At 39.1% G+C, this 22,458-nt stretch overlaps 1 protein-coding gene across 1 annotated transcript in view; it reads left to right on the top strand.

The window, feature by feature from the left end:
• LOC103388616 (CUB and sushi domain-containing protein 3) overlaps positions 1-22,458 on the top strand; it is a 189,517-nt gene that overhangs the window by 101,431 nt on the left and 65,628 nt on the right. The window contains exons 32-42 of the mRNA XM_025061476.1: positions 3,877-3,990; positions 5,079-5,174; positions 5,350-5,553; positions 12,367-12,491; positions 12,732-12,828; positions 13,770-13,874; positions 17,774-17,892; positions 18,939-19,008; positions 20,868-20,984; positions 21,136-21,345; positions 21,871-22,059. Of these exons, the coding sequence (XP_024917244.1) occupies positions 3,877-3,990; positions 5,079-5,174; positions 5,350-5,553; positions 12,367-12,491; positions 12,732-12,828; positions 13,770-13,874; positions 17,774-17,892; positions 18,939-19,008; positions 20,868-20,984; positions 21,136-21,345; positions 21,871-22,059 (1,446 nt within the window). The remainder of the gene's footprint in view (positions 1-3,876; positions 3,991-5,078; positions 5,175-5,349; positions 5,554-12,366; positions 12,492-12,731; positions 12,829-13,769; positions 13,875-17,773; positions 17,893-18,938; positions 19,009-20,867; positions 20,985-21,135; positions 21,346-21,870; positions 22,060-22,458) is intronic.

Raw genomic sequence — 22,458 nt, forward strand, 5'->3', positions numbered from 1 at the left:
AGGAGTAATTACACTGTTACTAACAACGTCACTTAGATCACACAATGTCAGAAGTAAGGTACACGTTCCCTGACATTTATGTTCTCGACGGCATCTCGTTCATTGCTGTAAATTATTCCCAGCTCGATATGAAGGTCGTGAACTCTGCGGCCCAGGTGTCGATGTGAGTTGTTTGTATATATGTTGAGTGCGTATTTAAGGACGGATGGTTGAATTGAAAGAAGAATAGAAGACATTTGTCATACAGCAATATGACCTACATTATGATAAATTACCATTATTCATTGTCTCTGTACCGCCCCTGTGCCAGTAGCATAGTTTCTTCTTCTTTTTTTTACTGGCTTCCTGACAAACTCAATCATAAAAATTGTCAGAGACAGCTGAGGAATCATCTTCTCGGATCACTTACAATATGAATATGCACTGGAGGACAAGCCTGAGGTCATAATGTAACCATTATTATTCAGTGAACCATGTCTGTTTATTTGGTTGGAGACGGATCAGATTATTTTTTCAAGGGCGTGTACATATTGATCTAATCAGGAACACTTAATTGGAAAAAGTTTTTCACCACACATTAAATTCATTCATTGTTCATTGTCGTATGTTTTCCCAAACATCACCCGGGGTTTTTAAGTTGTAATTGTGGTATTTAGGAAAACATTAATAATCTCATGATAGGTCAATGAGATCACACCAAATTTAGCTTTAATTTAGCAGGGTTTTAAATTACTTGTTTCATTTAATCCATGTAAATGACCTATATAAAAATAACTTTATAGGAAACTATGGTTTTATATTTATAATATTTAATTGTGTAACTTTTAAAAATGCATTTAACAAAATGGCCTCAACGCCTCATCAGTACTTGATTTATTCATAAATTATACAAATTAAGTTGATAAAATGTGACACGACCCAAATATACAACTCCTTATTTAGAAATGTGTTCTCATTTGTGAATTGTTCGTTCCTTGTAGCAGCAGTAACATGGAGCTGTGGCAGTACAGGATCGTTAGTGAATAGCTGTATGACTCATATCTAAAAATGAATTCCAAGAATGCCTTTTTTGTCTTGTGCCGTCTGCGCAGTTTGTCTGTTCAGTTTATGATGTGTTCTGTTCTACGGCCTAATGAGACGCTTCCATCAAAGGGAGGTGGAAACTTTCACTGAGATCAGCTTCCATGCTACCGTCTCATTCTTAATCTTAACATCATGTATTGGGTTCTGGCCAGAAATCGGACTCAGTTAAACAAGCGACCCGGAAATCCTTCACTGAGGGCAAGAACGCTGATAATGTCACTTTGCTGGCTAGATGGCTAATTATCTGGTCAGCTGCAGCACATTAAACCGCTTATAATCATACCTTCAAATGTCACTTTGCTCTGCTCAGATGCTGGTGTCCTCCTTACTCTTCATTACCACTGCTTGCAGTGTGCCCTTGTAACCTACAGCATGAAATTGTTTACTTGCTTCCCCAGCAGCTGCTGCCAATCGAACGCACATTCACTCCACTTGCATCTGAGAAAAATCCGATAGTTTCCCGAAGACTTTTTTCTGTCCCCCTTATGGTGAGGTACAACAATTATTTCAAAGCAAAACCCCAAAAAGAGAAGTATGATTTTATTCCGACCCTGAGTATCAAACACGGTGCTGTGTAAAGGTTGCTTTCCACATGTGAAATGCCATGTTGCAGTACAGGAGGAGAAGGAATTCTTCATTAATGGTTGTTAAGAAAATGTCATTGAAAGGTTTGCAATAGGTTGGCATGGAGTTCTTTACTTGACAAAATAATGACCTATAAAAATCCAAGACAGAAAAATGAGAATGTACTGCATCAGCAGTCATTATTGCAATGACTGTTACAATTGAATAATCTTCCACTAGGAGCAGAGGGTCTAAACACAAACACAAATCACTTTGATTGATTGATTTGATTCCAGCAGAGGGTCTAAACACAAACACAAAACGCAACTCAGATCTGTTGTCTTTCTTCAATTCCTGTGAGATACCTAAATTCCATACTAAGTGAATTGTGAGTAAATTGAAACAAGAAAATCACTTTGATTGATTGATTTGATTGATTTTCATATACTTTGTGTAACATATGGCTGTGATGCCCTGTGAGATTTTTCTGATGTAGAATATGTTCTGTTGCTTTAAGATGTTTACCACAAATGAGCGTTTAAACTGGGGAGTGAAATAATATAAAAATCTAAATAAACACAGAACACTGCCAGGCCCCTGCTGTGCCTCTCTGTTACTCATTATCTTCACGCAGGAAAACGCCCGGCTTATATAAATACAATATTTAACATCTTTTCACCAAGATTAGAAAAATAAATTAACTTCTCCTCATACCCTGACTCTCTAAGGCCTTTGCATGCACACGCGTTCTACGTACATACGTTCATGCATGAACACACATGCCTGATAATAATCCCAGCACATCCATCATTAACATGAAAACACACTTGGCTCAGTTACAGCAACTCATAAAATGTTATGGCTCCTGTTCTGTTCCGTTGTTTGTTGGCTTGTCAGCCTTTTGCCTCCGTTTAACCCACTGAAATGCAACAAAGGATCATTTGTTTATGTTTCTACACGTTGAAGTGAAACTTCAAATAAAATGGTCAGATAAAATGTGGTACACAGATCACAGCGTGGGTCGTTTTAAACTCCACACACAGTGAATTCACGCTGAAAAACAAAAAAACATTTACTTCAATTTGAGTCTGATAAATTTAGGAGAAACATTCTACCTGTGAACGGAGTGACCAGTTTGGAGGTAAATTCTCAGTCGAGAATGAAACTGGACCATTTGGGTTCATGTTACCTGCCTGTCTCTCAACCTAAATGTTGATGTACCACCGCTTGGTTCAGTGTTAAAACTCATGTGCTGTGTTGAACAAAGAGAATACATGTTTGGTGTTTAGAAAAGGTTTTATATACGTATGTGCTGATGTCTGTGATGGGGTAACGGGGGTGGGGCGGTGGGGGGCGGGGGTGAGTATTTGTAAAGGCTGAGGAATGTAATGAGCAGAACGTGTGGCTAATGAAAGATGTTGTACACTCTACATACAGTAGAAGCCATTATAGGAGATGAGTTCATCATCACACTTTACACTCACCAGCCAATCGACAAACACATATTTGTGTTGTGTGTTCCCATATCAGGAATCACATTTTTAAAATGAGAGCAAGGCAGAGTATTCAAGCATTTATTAATTGAGGAAAAAACTTTTTTTATTATCACAAAGCCTTTACTAATTAATACCAAGAAGGACCAGAAACATCACCTCTGTGTTTGTTATAAAACGACTGTTGTTTTTTGTTTACTGCTGCCCCAGCCTGTCTCCAGAGAGTTTCTCACAATTTCATAATCTTTAAATAAACTACATTGCTTCCAGGTTTTGGCTAATTTTATATATTTGCGATGTGCAGTGGTTAAAACGTTTACCTCATGAAGTAGTCAGCGAGTGTATGCAAGTCCACAAGTACAACGCACGTATCGGATTGGCCCACGCCAAATTTCTCCAACAAAGAGGCTAATTTGACGTTTAATTCCAGGTGTCCTTCCTAAACATGCAAATTAGATGGAACACGTGACCTTTTACGAGAATGTTCTCGTTGAAACAATGCTAATCTGTGTGGTATTGGTTCAAGTCGCATGGATTGAAAGATGAAAGATCGTGTAATCATTAATTATCTGCAGCTTTCCTGGTAATTGCCTTCTGAAAACAATAAAAACAAATCCCCTTTAATAGGCTTAGAGCAAAAAAATTAAAATTTAGATTACCACCAAATCCAACATAATTAAATCTTTGTCACTCTGACACACAGATTGACCTTGTTCTCCCTGCTTTTCCCCCCCAGTGCTTTTTGGGCAGTTTGTGGTTTTCCAGACGTTGATCAGTGATGTGGTGGAGATCTACGACGGCTCGTCCACAGAATCACCGCTGCTCTCCTCCATATATGGACCACATTCAGGTAAAACAAAGAAAACCTCATATCAGGCTTAATTAACTGGTAGGAAAAACCTGACCAGAAAAATGATTTGTTTTGGTCTCGAGTTAATTGAGACAAAATGATTCAAAACAATAAATGAGCCAAATTTTTTTATAAATAAATAGCTTTAATAAAGCTATGAAAATAAACCATGTGTCACCATGGAGCGTCATACATTTAACTGTTCTTCTTTTTGGAAAAACATCAAAAGCAAAAAAATCGAATTTTTCTTAAAATAATTAAAATCTGTCAATATAATTTAAAACACTGATTAAAGAGTTTTACCACAGGCTGCAGCTCCCTTGGCTTTGTTTTTTTTTTTTTTTTTTGCTCTAAAATACTGTGCGGCCTATTGGTTTGTTTGGATTGGCATTTGCCTCATCAGAATGACCCTACGAGAACATGCACACACAGATAAGGTCAAAATCTGATTGGACAGACTTATGGTGACATTTTAACTGGGACAGATCTCATCAAACCTCCCAAACAGTTCTGGCGGCTGAAGTGAAAATCCCTCCCTTCTACCTGTTCACCAACTTAATGACTCCATGTTTGCTCCACAGCTTATTTTTGTTTTGTTTGCACACACCGCTCTTTACACTCACTGGAATTGGTCAAGTCACGGGAAAGACAGAATCATCGAGGTCTTGGTTTGTGGGAAATTTAGAAAATCTTAAATTTGGTCACTCTAAATTCTTTGTATAAATAATCACATTTTTAAAGGCTTTTAAACATGAACAAAACTAATATAACTTCAATGAAACAAGTGCATTTAATAATTTAATCAGCAGCAACCAGTGGAACCATTAGTCGGCCTGAGGGTCTGGGAGAAGTGCACAGAATTGTGTTTTGTGCACTTAAAAGTCATTTGTAGTAATTATTTATTTTTCTAATAGCTAACCAGACTATCTAGAAGAAAAAAAACACAGGCTCACAGGGAGAACACGTTAACTACAATCAGAAGGTCCATTAGCAAGCTCTTGGTCTCCAACCAATTTCCTATTTTTATTTTTTTTTCATACTCTTTTTACCCAGCAGTGTTGATTCTTTGTCTGATTGTGTATTTCCAGGCGAGACACTTCCTCTAAGCTCAGGAAACAAGATTACACTCAAATTTACAACAAATGGAACCGAAACGGCGAAAGGATTTCATTTTGTTTACCAAGGTATGACTGTTCCGTTCTGACATTTACCAAAACTGTGAAGTGGAAACTGATTTCTTGCCTTTTATTGTTTCGTTTTGTTGGGAAAACTATAGGGACAAAAACACTTCTCACAGCTGGTTTTGATGTTGTGTGTACGTAGCTGGGCGTGACTGTTTCTACTCTGTCCTCCTCCTAGCTGTCCCCAGGACAAGTGCCAGTCAGTGCAGCTCCGTCCCTGAGCCCCGTTTCGGGAAGAGGATCGGGAACGACTTTGCCATTGGAATGGCGGTGTTGTTTGAGTGCAACCCAGGTTATACACTGCACGGCTCCAACGCCATCAAGTGCGAAGCCGTGCCCAGTGCCCTCGCCCAGTGGAACGGCACTGTGCCCACATGTGTCGGTGAGCACCCTCATCCTAATCATCCTCACACACTCTCCATCTCCCAAACCCACAGGAGCCTTCCCGGACAGATAAATATATTTAAAGATTGAGAAAGTTGTCAAACATCCACTTGTCTCTGCACTTAATAGTTCACACAGGAAGAGGGAAGTCAAGGACGACCATAAACAACTGAAGTGTCACATAAATTTAACTCCAAGACGCACACGGGCACACACACAGACAGGTCTTCAGGTTGTGCGTCTTTAGAGATCCACGGGAAAATAAATAATAAAATGCGTATGTTAAGGAACTTTTTTTTTTCTCCAGTAAAATCTCGCCATAGTCTGGTCTTTATTGCCCACATTTTAAACCCGTTATACCCTTAGTCAACACGATTTTATGACCACAATTAAATGCAACAGTCCTGCGATAGAATGTGCATTTAAAACTGTCACCCTGCACTGCAGATATGGCTGACAGTGTTTAAAATACACATAGAAACCAATCCATTTACATACTGAGCACTAAATGGAGGCATAAAAGCATAAGGAACACCATACCACAGCATATAATAATGCAGTAGTATCATGTAATACTCATTTTGGTTCATGTTAATAGTAATCTACTACAGCATGAAGCAATCATATTAAATATATATATTTATAACAATTGCCCTCATTGCCTCAACATCCACATGAAACTTTTTGGTAGTTAAAGGCAGGAACTTTTCAACACAATCTGACATTTAATTCCATAATAATGATATATTATTTATATTCCAAAATGGTGAGAGGAAAGAATCCAGGCATTCCATTTATTTTGACATGGCCAAAAAAAGGAATAGGTTGTTATGCAGCAGCAGCAGCAGGATAAGATGTACAGCCACATTTAATGGCCTGTGCCAGGTGTGGACCCTCTGTGTCTCTTGGCTTATTTGTGGTCAGTATAAACAGAAGCATCTTCACATATAAAATAAATAGAGAATGCAGAGACGCACTTCTACACATCCCACATCATTTCACACATGAACAGATTCACATGCCTCGGCTGCTCACACATTCACCAAACATACACCCTACATAAAACATTGAAGGACATTCACCCGGTTCTCCAGACGTTCAGAAAAGACCACCTTGTGAGGATGAAGAACCACAGATGATGTTGGTGCTGAATTCTATTAGAGTCAGGCCTTGTGCCAACCAGCAAATAGTTCCAGCCGGTGAGTGCAGGAGATTTCAAGGCAGAGTTCACCCGAGTTTACTGCCAAGTGGTGAGGGAACAGCGGTGCCACGTGCTGGTCCATTTTAAACACAGCCATTCTTATCTGAAGATTGGATCTGGCTGCAGCATCTCCCCCAGCAGCAGTGTACTCACCCAGAATAATGGATATATTGGAGTTTGTATGGAGGCTTCAACTAAAACACTATGTTAAATTACTCCAGTGCTCTTCATGAGATATGACTGAATCAGAAGCTGTTCTCCTGTCAGCTACCTGTGTTTCACACATGCACAGCTGCTCGTCCATTGACTTCAGCTCATTGTGCATCAGCTTTGGTGTTCAACACTGACCTGCTGGATCATGGCTTGGTAACAAGAATAAACATAGGTGGCTCTCTTTATTTTGGTTTATTTTATAGGTAATTTTAATAAATAGACGTTGGTCCTTGGTGGTATTTTTAAAGTTAAAGTGATACATTTGATACATTTTTATTATCCCTGTATTAGGAAGGGATTTATTTTAAGTGGACACAGACCATAAAACATACTCTTCTTGTTCTTATTTCACCCATTCCTTTCAGGGGTCACCTCCATCTCACTCTGTCTCCTCCCTTCTGCTCTTTTTTTCACCAATCATCTCCATGTCTCCTTTTACTACATCCATATTCTTCTCTTCGCTCTTCCTCTTTTCCTCTTCCCCTGGTAACTCCATCTCCAACATCCTTTGTCTCTTCTATACGTACTGCCAACCAAACCATGTCAACCTCAACTCTCTATCTTCATCTCCAAACTGCTCCTCCTTTACTGTCCCTCTGATCTGCTCCGTCCTGGCCACTCCCAGTGAAGATCACTGCATCACCGTGCCATCTCCACTGTCTATAAACCAGTGGTTCCCAGGCTTTTTTGGTTTGTGACCTCATTTTGACATCACAGATTTCTGGCGATCCCTGAGAAATTCTTTAAATTTCATTTCTTGTGATCGTAGCAAATCAAGATCCGGCAACTCAGATATTTTTACTTCCTATATTTTACTTGAGCTTGATTTATATTCATGAAAGTTAGTGAACTCAGTGGTTTAATGTATATGGTCATAATTTTAAAAAGAATAATAATTAGTTAAAAAACAATTCTATCAGTATTTTTTGAAAACCAATTATACGTTCCAGACGACTCCATGTATTCACACACAATGACACACAATGACGGCCCGACACGGGGTTGAAAAACAATGTGTCTGAAACCATACAGTAGATCATATCAGATCTCTACGTCTCATGGCGCTTTCCTTTCGACCACTATTCTTTATTGTAACATTCTTTTATACAGGTCCAAAATAACCTTTTTATAAGTCTGTGGAGTGCATAAAACCATGCCTACCCTGTGTTACATAAACTAACAGGCTGACAGTGATTCATACACAGTGGGCCCATACTGTGGAATTCACTGTTGGCTCCAGCACGGTCCCAAATGTGTTAAAGACTAATAGGTGTTGTGCCAAGCCTGTTTACTAACAGTAAATTCTGTTTGGGAAAGAATCTTTTAAGAGCGATTAAAGCGTCCCAGCCTGGACACTGATGAGCTACACTGGAGGTCATACTTCTGCTGGGATTTGCTTTGTTTTCTTTGATGAAACTGGAGGTTAATAGCTTTTACCCTGTATTTAATACTTTCTCCTAATCAAGTGAGCACAACAAATTGTTAGCACAGAGTAGAATGCTGACCACGGTGCATATAAAAGACAATTGACGCATTTGAGACAATAGTTTGTGTTAATTTGCTTACTTTGCTTGACGCATTTCAAATAGTTTGTGTTAATTTGCTTACTTTGTTGTTTTTAATTCTTTCAACTCAATAGTAAATACAAAAGCCGTTCATTCAAAGTATTATCTTCCATCAGTATTAAAACAGATGTGTGATTTTCACACTTTTATTTTGGAAAGATCAAAATCAGGTTTAGTTGCCTGACTATTTGACCTTGACATTGTTAAGTATTCTCATACTGAATGTACCAAAACTGAATCAGTATTTAGTCTAAAAATTAGTCGCAGCCTGTCATGAAGTGCACTTCACTTGCACCAGAAATGAATAACACATTTTATATATTGTTGATAAAATGTAAAATGTATAAGGTATTAAAGTAACTGTTATTCAACACTTGATAACACAATGATAACACAGCTTGTCCGGCTGTGACAAATGTATTCTATTTATTTTAAATTGAACTCCGCTAATAATCAGATAGAAGAAAATGGTCTTCCTGTGTATGTGTGTGCGTGTGTGTGTGGTCCCAAGGCTTATCTACCTGTGCTAACTGACATATGAGCCTGTCACAGATTGAAAAGGGCGGAGAGCGTTTTATGAGTGTCATGATTTCTAATCTTGCTCCATCAATTACATTAACTGACAGCTGGGCGGTAGTGGAAGGAGCCGTTAAATTATACCAAATGAAGGGCTCTTTGCCTGGAAAGGGTCTGCTGCCCGTTGTTAATAATGTCATTTATTTCGCAGATGTTTATACAGGTAAGAATTGGTGGAATATTTGAAGCCTAGAACAAAAACTCAAAAAGAGACAGATGTGAAAACTTGTGAAAAAGGTGATTTCACTGATTCAATCCTGCCAGGTTTGTCATGGGTCTCATGCAACTATGACGTTGTTTTATCTTTATATTTTAGTCACAGGTTAAGGTTGAACCTTGTGTTTAGAATCAGAACAAACATCTAACTTTTAACTAAACTTGGAAAACTGCTAAAAAGGACTGAAATTTGCAGAAGGTTTTTATCTAGTTTATCATTGTTTTCTTTTCCAAAATCTGAAAAAAAAAAATAAATAAATTAACTTGTTTAAAGGACAACCACCAAGAGTCTACAAAGAAGAAATTCTCCTTGGAAACAACACACTCCTTGCTAGAGTTCAACAGACTCTACGAACAAAATATGTGTTTTTTATTATTTTAAATAAAACAAACTCATGTGGTTTCTTAAAACCACATGAATGGATTTAAAGCAATGCAACAGGATTCAGTTCCAACTCGCTGTATTACGGCTATAGGACCGTTGTACCTTAGAGGAGTCCTTAGCTACTTTCTGCAGGTCAGTGAATTTTACAGCTCTGCTTATTTCACTTTCAGATTGGTGTTGAGCGCAGCCACACAACATGTTCTCCTTCAGCTGTGGTGCTTAAAATAATCCATTCCAATTGTGAATACTGAGTATTGTACACAGGACACAGTTAGCTGAATACCGACATTACCTTTGCAGCCGTTGTACGGCAGTGTGATTGCTCTGCTGTGTCATTGCTGTAAGGCAGGAGTCATTCTCTCTAATGTTCCACTCGGCAGTAAAAGGTAAAAAGGAAGGGACTCGAACAATATTCTCCTGAGCATGTTGAGCTGCGAGATATTACCGCTAAAATATTGATAGGTTTCATTTCATGACAAGCTGAAAGGTCATATTTTTTCATAGTCCCTGCCGTGATAGAATATTTTATTTTTCCTTGTTTTCCATGTCGTATGTCTTTCCCATCAAACCCTCCACTGGCTGATGAAAATCAAAAACACTGATTCCCATTGACCTATACAGGCTAAAGCCTTGTCCTTGACAAATAGCATCTGAGTCCCCATTTTCAGAACACGTTGCATGACTGTGTTGATGGGCCGTCATCATGTGCCCGCTCACTAGAGAAGCAGTTCCATAAGAATACCAGGGTAGAGGATGGCAGCAGGAAGTGGAATGGATGAAAACAAACAAACAAACGGAAATGTTCTGCTGCTGCTGCTCTATCCTGCACTTGTGCCGTATAGAAAATCTGAAAACTTCTTTGCGTGTGATAGATAAAGGAGTGGTTTGAGTGGGTACTTGGGTAAACAGCAGTACATTCCAGCTATGACTGAAAGCAGAGACAGCATTGGGCCATGTAAGGTTTCAGTTATTTCAGTAGAATGTGGTTGGGAGCTGTACAATAATGTACTCCATTCAGACATACAGATATCCATTAGTACTGTTTTATGGAATTTGAAGTTATTTTAAACCCAGTGAAATGTAATGGTAGAAAAAACACCCACCCACACAGGACAGATATAATGACAGTGGACAAATCCTCACACTTACAACTCAGTTCCTTGAGGGCTGGGTCCAGCAGGCCTGAGGGCGGACAGCTGAGGTCAGGGGAAAGCCTTCAGTTGTGTTTTGGTGGGTGTGAGAGTAAAACACAGTTGGCTGCATACTACTGTATACCAGTTGGCACCAACCAGAAAAGCAATTAAGAAATTGTAGCTGTAGCTTTAAACCCGTTCCCAAATGCATCAGTGTCTGACAGTGTCAGCAGAAGCAGGCCAGTGACTCCACTACAGCATAGACCTGAGAGCTCAACGCTATGATAAATAGTTACTGTGTCAAAAGAGGAGGCGAGAGAGAGAGAATGCTAAGAGAGGAACAGTTACCATGAAAAAAAAAATCCCCCAGAAGGCCTTAAATCTGAACAGAAGGAGGATCAATATTCAGTTATTTATTCCTGTTACTGTTACTACAATTCTATTACTGCACAGTTACTGCACCATTATGACTGCCTGAGCTATTATTACTGACGCTAGAAGCGACAGTATCTCCTACTTATGGAACTGCATTTGCTACTAATCTCACATATTCAGCAGTTATTGCTGTCAGTAGTAGTACTAATTTGTTTACATCAGTACTGGTGAAGTACTAGTCTTGCTGTTAGTAAATTTTCGCTATAATTATTTACTATTACTTTTCAGTCTTCTGCTCCGGCTTTTACTACTGTTACTGCTACTTAAGATGATGGTACTAATACTGCTAGTAAGTAGTACTAGTAGTATTACTCCTACTCATCCACTACTCTTGCTTTAAGTACTGGTAACAGTTGTATGGGTAGTGCTACTACTGCTACTTTTGCTACATCTTCTAGTACATATTTTACTACTACTACTAACAGCCACATCTACCTGTGATACTACTAATACTACTTATAGAACCTGTGCTTTTCTCGTGTTTTAGTAATAGTAGTAAAAGCTTTCAATAACCCATGTATTAGTACTGTGATGATTACTACCTTACAACCATTGACACTACTACATATCACTACTACTACCATTACTACCAGTAGTAGTAGTATAAGTATATGTTTTTTATCTTTATTTTGTTATTAATTTTACATTTTTTACATTATGGACTTAATCTTAAGCTTTATGTACTTTTTTTTTCTTAGTGATAATTTTTTATTCCAACTCAACTAAATTTACCCCTGAGGGTTAAACAGTTTTCCTGATTGTGTCCAACAGACGGAGCCGTTTTGTTGTTATTCCATGGAAGCATGACGCAGACGCTGATGCAGATTTTAATCAAATATTTTAGTACTCTATGCAGGACATTTTATTACTCACTTAGGGGTTTTAACGTGGAACTTGCATAAAAAATGTTCACACATGACATGATTTTACTGATAGTCATTAAATATTTAACAGTCATTTACAGCATCTGAAATGAGGCTTTTTAATACCTGAAATTGTGCTGTGTTGTCACGGCGACCACGGCAGACATTTTAAAACATGTCATAATGAACTCTGCTTTCTCTCCCTCTGCCCCGCCTCGTGTTAGTTCCCTGTGGTGGAGTGTTGATTGGCCGACGGGGCACCATCCTCTCTCCTGGATATCCAGAACCATATGCCAACTATTTGAACTGCGCCTGGAAAATTACAGTTCCTGAAGGAGCTGGCATTCAAGTGAGATCAAGTGTCAAATCTTCAATCCTCTTTGATAAAAGCTATCATTTTTTTTACATGTTAGGCTTATGGTTTTTTTTACATCATTGTGCAACCCTAAACACAGTGTGTTTTATAAAAAAAAAATTTTCAGAGGTAGTGCAGGGATTTTCCTATATTTTAATCAATTATTTATAAAGCATTTTCTCTATATTTGTGTCCTTTCCTCAAGGTTTCTCTTAAGATGTCTTTCTTTTTCAGATTCAAGTTGTGACCTTCACTACAGAACACAACTGGGACTCGCTTGATTTTTTTGACGGGGTTGACGGCAATGCTCCAAGGCTCGGTAGTTACTCAGGTATATCTGATACAACTGAATTTTCATTGCCAGCTCCCCCTTGAATTTCTGTCGGTTGTCTCAGAGCCCCAGCTGCAGACTGACATGTTGATGGATCTGATTACATTTAGCATTTCTCCGGGAATGCTGTATGGGAGAAATCAAAGGGGAAACAATGTCAGTCTGCAATGTTGTTAATGTAGTTTTACCCTGCAGCACACTGGGTAAATGATGAGAAAAGAAACCTACATGTAATTGTACTCCTTAGTACAAAAGGAGCTATTGATGGACTCCTGTCTTTATATGCAGTGACCACATGTCACAAGTATCTAATTTTAAACAAACTCATTCTCGTTCTCTAACAGGTTTTCTGTGCAGGGCAGGGCAACAGTGGTAAAAGGTGACGCAGGATGAATAGCTGGAAATCAATTTTATTGTCAGCTAAAGTAATAAAGGTGAAAACGATTATAAATATATACAGCTCTCTATGCAAATTGGACCAGACGTGACTGGAATCTAGAAAATGTAGATGTTGCCACACATACAAAACAATGTGGATTTTTAATTCTTTCAAATTGCACTCACATTGGTAAATTGTTATAATTTTTAATAATAACACCTTTAGGCATTAACGATTCCTCCTCTACTCAAAGGACTGTGTGATTATATTCTGGATCTATTATCCTCTCGGTGTAACGGTCTTTAATTCATTGTGTTACATAAAGGTCCTGGTAGTTTGCCTTTGCACCATAATTTGGTCTCCACTTCCTCATGTACTCTCAAGTCTCATTAACCAAGGTTAGGCAGGTGAACCGGTTGTTGCTGAAGCCATCACAGACACTTGTTTTCATTAATGTTAACAGAGTTTGGAGACAATAAAAAGAAAGAAGAAGCCAAATTACTGCTTAAACTGTTTGATGTGTAAATGTTTCCACATGAAATATGTCATTTTTAATCTGCAGGAACGACGATTCCTCAGCTGCTGAACAGCACGTCCAACAATCTGTACCTGACCTTCCAGTCTGACATCAGTGTGTCTGCCACCGGATTCCACTTGGAGTACACAGGTATGAGGAGAGACGGCTTATGTGCTTCTTTGTCTGTTTCTACCTTAGTCTTTCATTAATTTCTACTCCGACAGTTGGTATGAGAGGTTAGTTGGGTTTTCTTTTGTCGACAAATTTCCATTTATTTCTTCAGCTGTTTCTCTGGTGTTTTCATGGTATTTCGTGTTGTTGCGTTAAAATTCCCACATCTTCACAGTCCTCCTTGACCCTCATTCATTTCCATTCTCTGATTAATTTGGCTTATCTCTGAGCAGGGTTATCACCCAGGGAAACATTTACTAAAGCACACTAAACCTTAAACCGACAAAATTTAAGACACGTTAGTGGCCCCAGTGGAACTGCTGATTTACAAAGTCTTCCCGTTTAAAAACTGTGTAAATAAATGTGGTGATGCTGATGCATTGAGCGATTAGTTCTTATTAAATAATACTATCCTTGGAGGCCAATTTTACAGCTATTTAAAACGTCTTTGGCACCTTCACTTTGTCTTGTTTAATGTCTGAGTATTTTTTTTTTTCTCCAGTTTGATTTTTGTCTTTCAATGATGAGTGTATTTCAGTATTATCATCATTATCATCACGCTACGTTTGTATGGTTCATAGCCCTCACTGATACACACCATACACTAAGATTTTTGGGAGCAGTCATTCACCCATGGTTAAAGTCACATCCAGCCACTAGGCTACAAACACGTCCAACACCACAGAAAAGGTTTGAGTAAAACAGTTTTTGTCAAACAAGTAACAAAGAAAAAAAATCCCACAATTGCTGTTTCTAAATCTGTCCTGTCTGTCAGCGGTGGGGGGGGGCAGTATCATATCAGTGAGCAATTGTTCAGTCATGTCTGGGAATGACTGAGACATGACTGAGCAATTTTAGTCATGTTCCTCACAGTCAGTGCTTCCTCCCCATCACACACCCCTCTTACTGTGAACCACTCGGTTGCCATGTTTCTCAGTGGGCTCCTTCTTCCCCCCACCATCAGCACCAACTGCTGAGAATCACTCCAGTGCCATGTCTCACAGTCTGCTTCCTCCTTCATGACTGCTTCACACTTTGCCACGGCTGCCCTTTCACTGATGCTTTGTAAAGCCAGACTTCGGTTGTCTTGATTTTTCTTTTTCTACTGCACAGGTAATGTGAGGGATTGCGTCTGAAATACAGCCCACCCCTCTGGGCTTCAATCACTGCAGCCCCCAGAGACATATATTATTTCCACATGAATTATGCTGAGAGATTGTGGCTGCAATATGAATTGATTTAAAACAATTTGATGATGAATTCATCCTGGTTTGATAGACTAATCTCATTGAAGCACTTCTTAAATAAAATATCATATATCACCATCTCACTGGGTGGAAATCATGCCTGCATATTATATGCACCGTCACTTACCGTTCTCCCGTGTGAGATTTAAGTAGAAATATTTCACATTTATGTTACTGATGGTTTTCACTCATTGGGAAGTGTAAATGTTGTTTTAAATGATATTTATCAAACTGGGTGTTATTGAAGGAGGCTTTTATAGACAAGAAATTTGAGATTTAATTCTAATGAATAACTGAATTAGAATTTCAAAAGCAAAAGTCATCAGAAGTATTTTAAAAGCTGAAGCTATGGAGAGAGAGTTTACTTTGTCATTCCCCTTAACAGTAATGAAGTCACACACATACTCTAGCTATGCCAACTAGTAATTACCACAGAAATTTGGAAAACTACAAACCCAAGCCTTATTCAGAACAGACTGTATAATGGATGGACTGGCCACCAATGCTAAAGTCAAATATGATGTGTTTTCTTCAGGGCCTTAAGAAATCAATCTTCTAGTCAACAGCCTAAACCAGCTGCTGTTGAGTGGGTTTTTTTTTTTTTTTTTAGAAACAGCTGGTGGCGCCAATGTCTGGCTCCAAAAATGAATCCATTGTGGCTAAATCTTAGCTCAGAAATGGTGGCAGGTGGGCAATGAGAAGGTTTGGACTTGGTCATACAGTCTGAAGTGGACATCTGAATAACTTTCTGCTGCAGCCACAGATGGCGGAGTCTGAATGCCTCATGAACAGCACGGAGTCATAGACCAAACTGCCTCGTGCTCCAACCCAATTCTGGATAATTTATCAAATCTTTAAATACCACAAATTCCATTTTACCAAACACGTACAATGTCCTCTCTGTATTGACCCCCCCGACCCCCACCCACTGACACCCAGTCCTCAAATATGATTATTTTAGTTTTTTGAAACAATCATTATTATTTCAATTCTTTTACTGGTGTAATGTTTTTTATGTAACACTTATCTTTTCTCACAGAGATCTACAGGGATGGGACAGATTCATCTCTACAATTGGGACACATCATATTTTAATGAGGCTGTTTTAATGCAAGGATGCATTTCATTTTTATGTGTTTGTGTATGCGTGTGTGCGTGTTTGTTCCTGATGTATAGCTATAGTTGCGGGGACAGTGTTTTGAAAACAACTATTGTTGTTGGGCACTTTGTCGCGTGCGGACATGTTGCAGGTCCACAGTGAGTGCGGTGTTGTTTTGAGCTTTAGGATTTAGTTTCATCATGGCCACGCGAAATACTCACGAAACAAAAACCACTGTGTGTGTACACGCGTGTGTGTGTGTATGAAGGAAACCTCATACCACCTGACACAGAAGAAGACATTTGTACAAAGGGCTTTCATTACGAAACCTTTTCCAGTTGTTCCAGTGTGTTCACATGTTTCTGACTCTTTATGTTAAAGACCCTCAGCGTTTTTTTTTCTGTCAGACTGGCTCTTCAGCTCATGTATTTGTGGCTCCTCTGATCAGCAAAGGGTTTCCATCTCCTCCCACTCGTGTATCTTCTCCAGCTTCCTAATTGCTGAGTGGCGCGACCACTCCTGTTATTCAGCTCTCGGTAGACGTGCCTATTAATTTGTTCTGAATGTTCTGAACCATGTGCGACCGTTCCCGCTGCTATGTTTTAAATATATCCACCCATTACCAAGTTGGGGCTCTTTACATTTGTGTGGATGTGGGTTGTACAACTGTACAAGCCTGCGAAAAATAAGTAACAGTTCCTCTGCCCTGTATTTCCCTCCATTGTGACTCATCATGCAGCTTGTTTACTAATGATATGTCACGAGAAATACTCAGAGTGGATGTGTCTGTGCTATCACTCTCAATCTCCAAAGGTCCACTGTCTATTATATGTTTTTTTGTTATTGCTAGGGCTGAGCAGGAGCCTGTTTTAAAATGCTTTGTGCATCAGAGACACCTATTGACATATGAATTTGTCGCTGATAAAATATAGAAAGTATTTATTTTCCTTAGCTACTGTATATATTTTGAAATATATAAAAAATTACAATTGTATTTTGTGACATTAAGACATCACTTCTCTGTCATTTTAATGCTGTTTAAATGTATCTTTAGTATTACTGTTAATAATACTGAGAAAATTGCATTAGTGTATTTAAGAAAAAACATCAGGCATTTTAATACCTGGCAACTATCCTTGAATCATACTGTTTGAATGGAGCCCCATGCCTCTGTTGAGAAGTTCTTCAGGGATGGCATTGTAATTTCACAGTGATTGCTTCAGATCACAGTCGGAAGGTTTGTGCATCCACAGCCAGTGGGGTAGGTCTGTGTCTCGTCCCAGTTTCTAAACCCTGTAACAAAGAGGGAAAAAAACTCACTAAATTAATGTGCAATTGCAAAGTAATAAAACACTGTGTAATTGCACGTTAAAACATTAGGTTATAATTTAATTCTCTGCATTAAATATGCAGCAGATATTTAACATCGACGTGACATGTAAGTGTTTGAAAAGCTTCTGATGTTGATCGTACTCTTGATGTGCAGAAGAATGATTGCTGTCCACACTTGTGTGTTGTGACTCTGTCCTAAGCAATAGGTTTGGATTCGTGCCCTGAGCCGCTGCCGCCCAGTAACGGCCAGAGAGTGGGTGACCGCTACACTGTGGGTGACATGGTGTCGTTCCAGTGTGACCAGGGCTTTTCACTACAGGTAGTTGGAAACTCAGATGTTTACGCTCACCCAGTGACAACTTTGCGTTCTTTTACAATTATAGAAGTTCAATTTTAATATTTACACAGAGCTTATGAGCGAGTTTAAACAAATAATGGTTAATAAAACTGTGTATATATTTATATATATAGTATTTTTTTAGAAATCCAAACATTAAAAATCATAAATAACAATCATAGAACCATTGCAATTCTCCATTAATTAAATATTTCTGTTGTCCATGGATGAATATAAATGTATTTATTGTGTTGATACTGTCAATGCTAATGTCTGTATTCATAAAGCCTCAGCCGTTGTTCTGTGCACTCATCCACCTGACTTCACTCTGAGTGCCTGCTGTTGTTCTCCTACTGTGTGGAGCTTGGAGAAAGTTTTAAGGCCACAGGCGATGGATAGTGTTAAAAGTTGCTTCACTTAATCCCACACAGATTTTTTTTTTTTTTTTTCGCTTCACCTTTTTAGACCAACCAGTAACTTCTTACATACATCCACACGGCAGAAATAGACTTCAAGCCATTGTGGTTACAAAGCATAAGTACAAACATTTTCTTTTTGTTTTTTTTTTTTTTTTTACTGTTTTTGTTGCTCAGCCAATTCGTGTGTATCTGTGTGTGTGCACTTGCATGTACTGCGTTTTATATATACTATATGTATATATATACAGTATGTGTGTATATAGTTAACCCCGTTGTATAAATTTATTTTTCTAAAGTTACATGTAAAGGTTGTTCTTTATGCTGACAGAAATAATTGAGAGCAGGTCGATGACAGGATGTTTCTTTTTCTCTCGCTCTCACAGTCTGTAGCTCATCTATCTTTAGTCAAACTGCAGTCATTCCTTCAGCAGCAGGCAGCAAGAGGTTTCTCTTCTGCTCTCCTTTCTATCAAATATTTACACACAAGACCTTGAAAAGTAGATTTGGGCAAATTCCAAAAAAAAAAAAAAAAAAAACGGTAACTTGAAAATCTGATCTAAGCACAAACATGTTGCCAGTCCTGACTTTACTTTCTGCTTTCCTGAACAGGGTAATGCATACATTACCTGCATGCCTGGACCTGTCAGGAGATGGAATTATCCAGTACCTCTGTGTTTAGGTAAGTTAGCATTTCATGCTGTTTGACGTTGGTTCTCTGGGTGATGTAAGAAAAACAATTAAAGTTGTCTCCCTCTTAGTTTGGAGCCTATTGTTCTGTCCTTCTGTGGTTGATCGCTGCAGTCATAAATTGACAGAGTGCACAGTAGACAAAGCAAACTCTTAACATTCAGTTTTCAAACTTCCCTTTCCTCCCAATTAAACATGTACTTGCACAACTACACTCACATGTCCATGCAAATAAATCCCTCCTATAAACCCAGATGGACATGTGCACAGATGCACTGAAATGCACGGTGTCTCTGTTCTTCATGGAAATTCTTTTGACTGAATTTACATTATACTCACAAAAGTGTTACATTGAAATGGTGGATGGTGCTTGATAGGACTCCCACCTATCACCACAAGGTTGGCTGGGATTCCAGCATCGACCACTGTGGCAAATCCCCTCATGAAAGTACATGATGAAAGTGAATAAACTAAAAAACATAACTTTGCCCAATTATATAATATAGAACCTTCAATCAAATTCTAAAAGCACATTCATAAATATCATATTTTGTTCCTATAAATGAGCCTCCAGCAGCTATAACTGCGTTACGCCTGGGTTCAGACAAACGATTAGGACACGCACCAGAGGGGGTGAACGAGGAGTTACGTATAATCAGTGAAAGCTGAGGTGTTTTCCAACACAAATTTAAAGACAGACATGTGGGTGAGGCAGCAGGGAGTGTGAAGTAATCACTACCTGCTGAGCATAAGGGTACTTTCCTGAATACGGATCGGCACATTTATTTTCATTTAGTGCACCGTCAAACTGGAGGTGCACCTTAGTCTGTTATCCTTTTCACAAATACCTTCATGGGCCATAATCCTCACAGTCAAGCAGAGATGTGCAAGCAAGAGTCACCGATGTGCTCAAACACAGACACATGAAGGTGTAGACCAACCACGGCGACCTTTCCAAGGTCTTTGTGTTGTGACCGATAGAATCAAGATGAACAGTAGTGGAAATAAAAAGGAAAAAGAAAAAGAAAACGTGTTTTTGAATCAAATGATCTGTTGTGAACAACAGAAGGTCTAACACAGAACTGTGGAATCACCTCAACTGTACAGAGTAATGAAAAGCTCAGGTCATGCCACAAGTTCTGCCTGTGTGGTAAAAATGGAGATGGTTGAGTTGTCAGTCCTTGGTTTTTACCTGGGATTGGAGAAAGCACCAGCAGAGCGCTGTGGGGGAATATTAAAAGTGACATCTTTACTGTAAGTGGCAGAAACATTCACCTTTTTTTATCCTGATTGTCCTACATGGAAATAAATGTGAACGGTAAAAGATGAGGGCCATGGGTTGTGTATACAGTATTCCTATATTAATATAAAAAGACATGACACAGTTAACGTATATAAAATAAATGTAATTTCCTTTTCTAATATACGAGTCTTTCTGTGTTTTCTTTTCTTCTAAAAACTTGCTGATTCACAGCAGTATATAAGATCAATGGCCACAAAAAAGACTTTCTTCTCATTATTTTCAGTGACTTTGAAGCGTAGAAAATTAAAAAGCCAGTAAAGTAGAGAACCGGTGATTGCAAAAAGCCAAACACTATAAATGAGGTAAATTTGCAACCATACCACAATCTACAGGGAAGGGGGTGCAGTGTGTATTTGTAAAGTAGTGGACAACATTCTGGATGTTAGCAGCTAGCATATGGCTACACAGAAATCCACAGCTGCTGTATCTTCAACAAAAAGAAAAGTCCTTTAACCTTTATCGCTTCATTATAGTGATTTATTTGATTTTTTTTTCTCTACTGAGTCGTGGTGTGGTCAAGACACCTCTCCTTGTTCTGTCTCCTTCAGCTCAGTGTGGAGGCTCTTTGACAGACTTCACTGGTGTGATTCTCAGTCCAGCCTTTCCAGGGAATTACCAAAGTAGCCTGGACTGCACCTGGAGAGTTCAGCTCCCTATAGGATTTGGTCTGTACTCCTCTCCTCTCCTCTCCTCTCATCCATCCCCTCCCCCTCCTCTCCTCTCCTCTCCTCTGTGTGTTCAAACATTACTGTAATATTATCACACATATTCAGTAAATATGTTTCCAACAATGACCCGTTCCATCTGTTTTTTCAGGGATCCATCTGCAGTTTCTGAACTTCTCCACAGAGCCTGTTCATGACTACCTGGAGGTGCGCAGTGGGAGCCTGGAGACAGGAAGTGTGATTGATCGCTTTAGCGGCCCCATGGTGCCCAACTCCCTCTTCAGCACCACCCACGAAACCACTCTGTTCTTCCACAGTGACTACTCGCAGAACAAGCCTGGCTTCCATGTTGTGTACCAGGGTGAGGCCGTTTTTCATAAGGAAGTCAAAACTGGTGCATATAAAAATATCAGTTTTTAATACAATCCCTACTAAACCATCTCTCAGGGACAGGGGAGATCTGGGGCTGGTATTAGTCCGGCAGAGACATTTACTGAGGCGGTCAGATTACATACAGGTAGATAATGAAATCAATATTGACCTCTGTTGAAAGGCTGAAGTGCAGATCTTTGAATAGTAATAATGCTGGAAATATCAGCAGAGTATTTCTTTAATCTACTGAGGCAGGAGCAGTGGAAGGATTTCTTCTTTGACAGTTCAGACATTAGAACATTGTAAGGATTTTCAGTGGCAGGGGGCAGAACTAAAGCTCAGCAGATTGAGGAGCAAAAGAAACCTTTTTGTTTTCACCTGGGTTTTCATGATGGGTATCATGTTGGTTCACATTCAAACTGAGATCACCTATACAAATACTATTCAGTGTCTAACTTAATATGCAAACTAATTTTGTACTTTTTGGTTGGTTCTGTTTCATTTTAATTCCCAGCGTATGAGCTACAGAGGTGTCCAGATCCGAGACCATTCCGTAACGGCGTGGTGATCGGTCAAGAATACAGCGTGGGAATGACTATTTCTTTTGAGTGCCTGCCGGGCTACACCCTGCTCGGAGAGCCTTCACTCACGTGCCTGCATGGAGCCAGCAGGCACTGGAATCACCCGGTTCCTCGCTGTGAAGGTGACTGGCTAATGTTTTAGAATAACAAAATGTCATTTCAACAGAGGCAAACGACCTAAACTTACACTATCAGCAAATTCCATGAATTGCTCTGTGCTTGTTTCCAAAACCAATGAGGTAAAAACAACCAGCCGTCACATTTAGAAAGTTCTTTGTTCTACATTCAGGCTCGGTGACTTCAGCCAGGAGGAAGTTGCCTTTACTGTACATCTCAGCCAACCCTTAATGAAAACTTTGAAGTTCATTTAAATGTAGGGGTATATAATACAGCCTGTGTGAAGACTCTTTATTTCTGCAAATTGAAGCATATGACTCACTTTTACCACCAATGTAGCTCAGCTTCACAGAACTATAAACTGATACAGACCCATTATAATGAAATATGGAGCATTTGCAGGA

This window comes from Cynoglossus semilaevis, chromosome 13 (assembly GCF_000523025.1).
Source record: "Cynoglossus semilaevis isolate Cse_v1.0 chromosome 13, Cse_v1.0, whole genome shotgun sequence".
NCBI lineage: Eukaryota > Metazoa > Chordata > Actinopteri > Pleuronectiformes > Cynoglossidae > Cynoglossus > Cynoglossus semilaevis.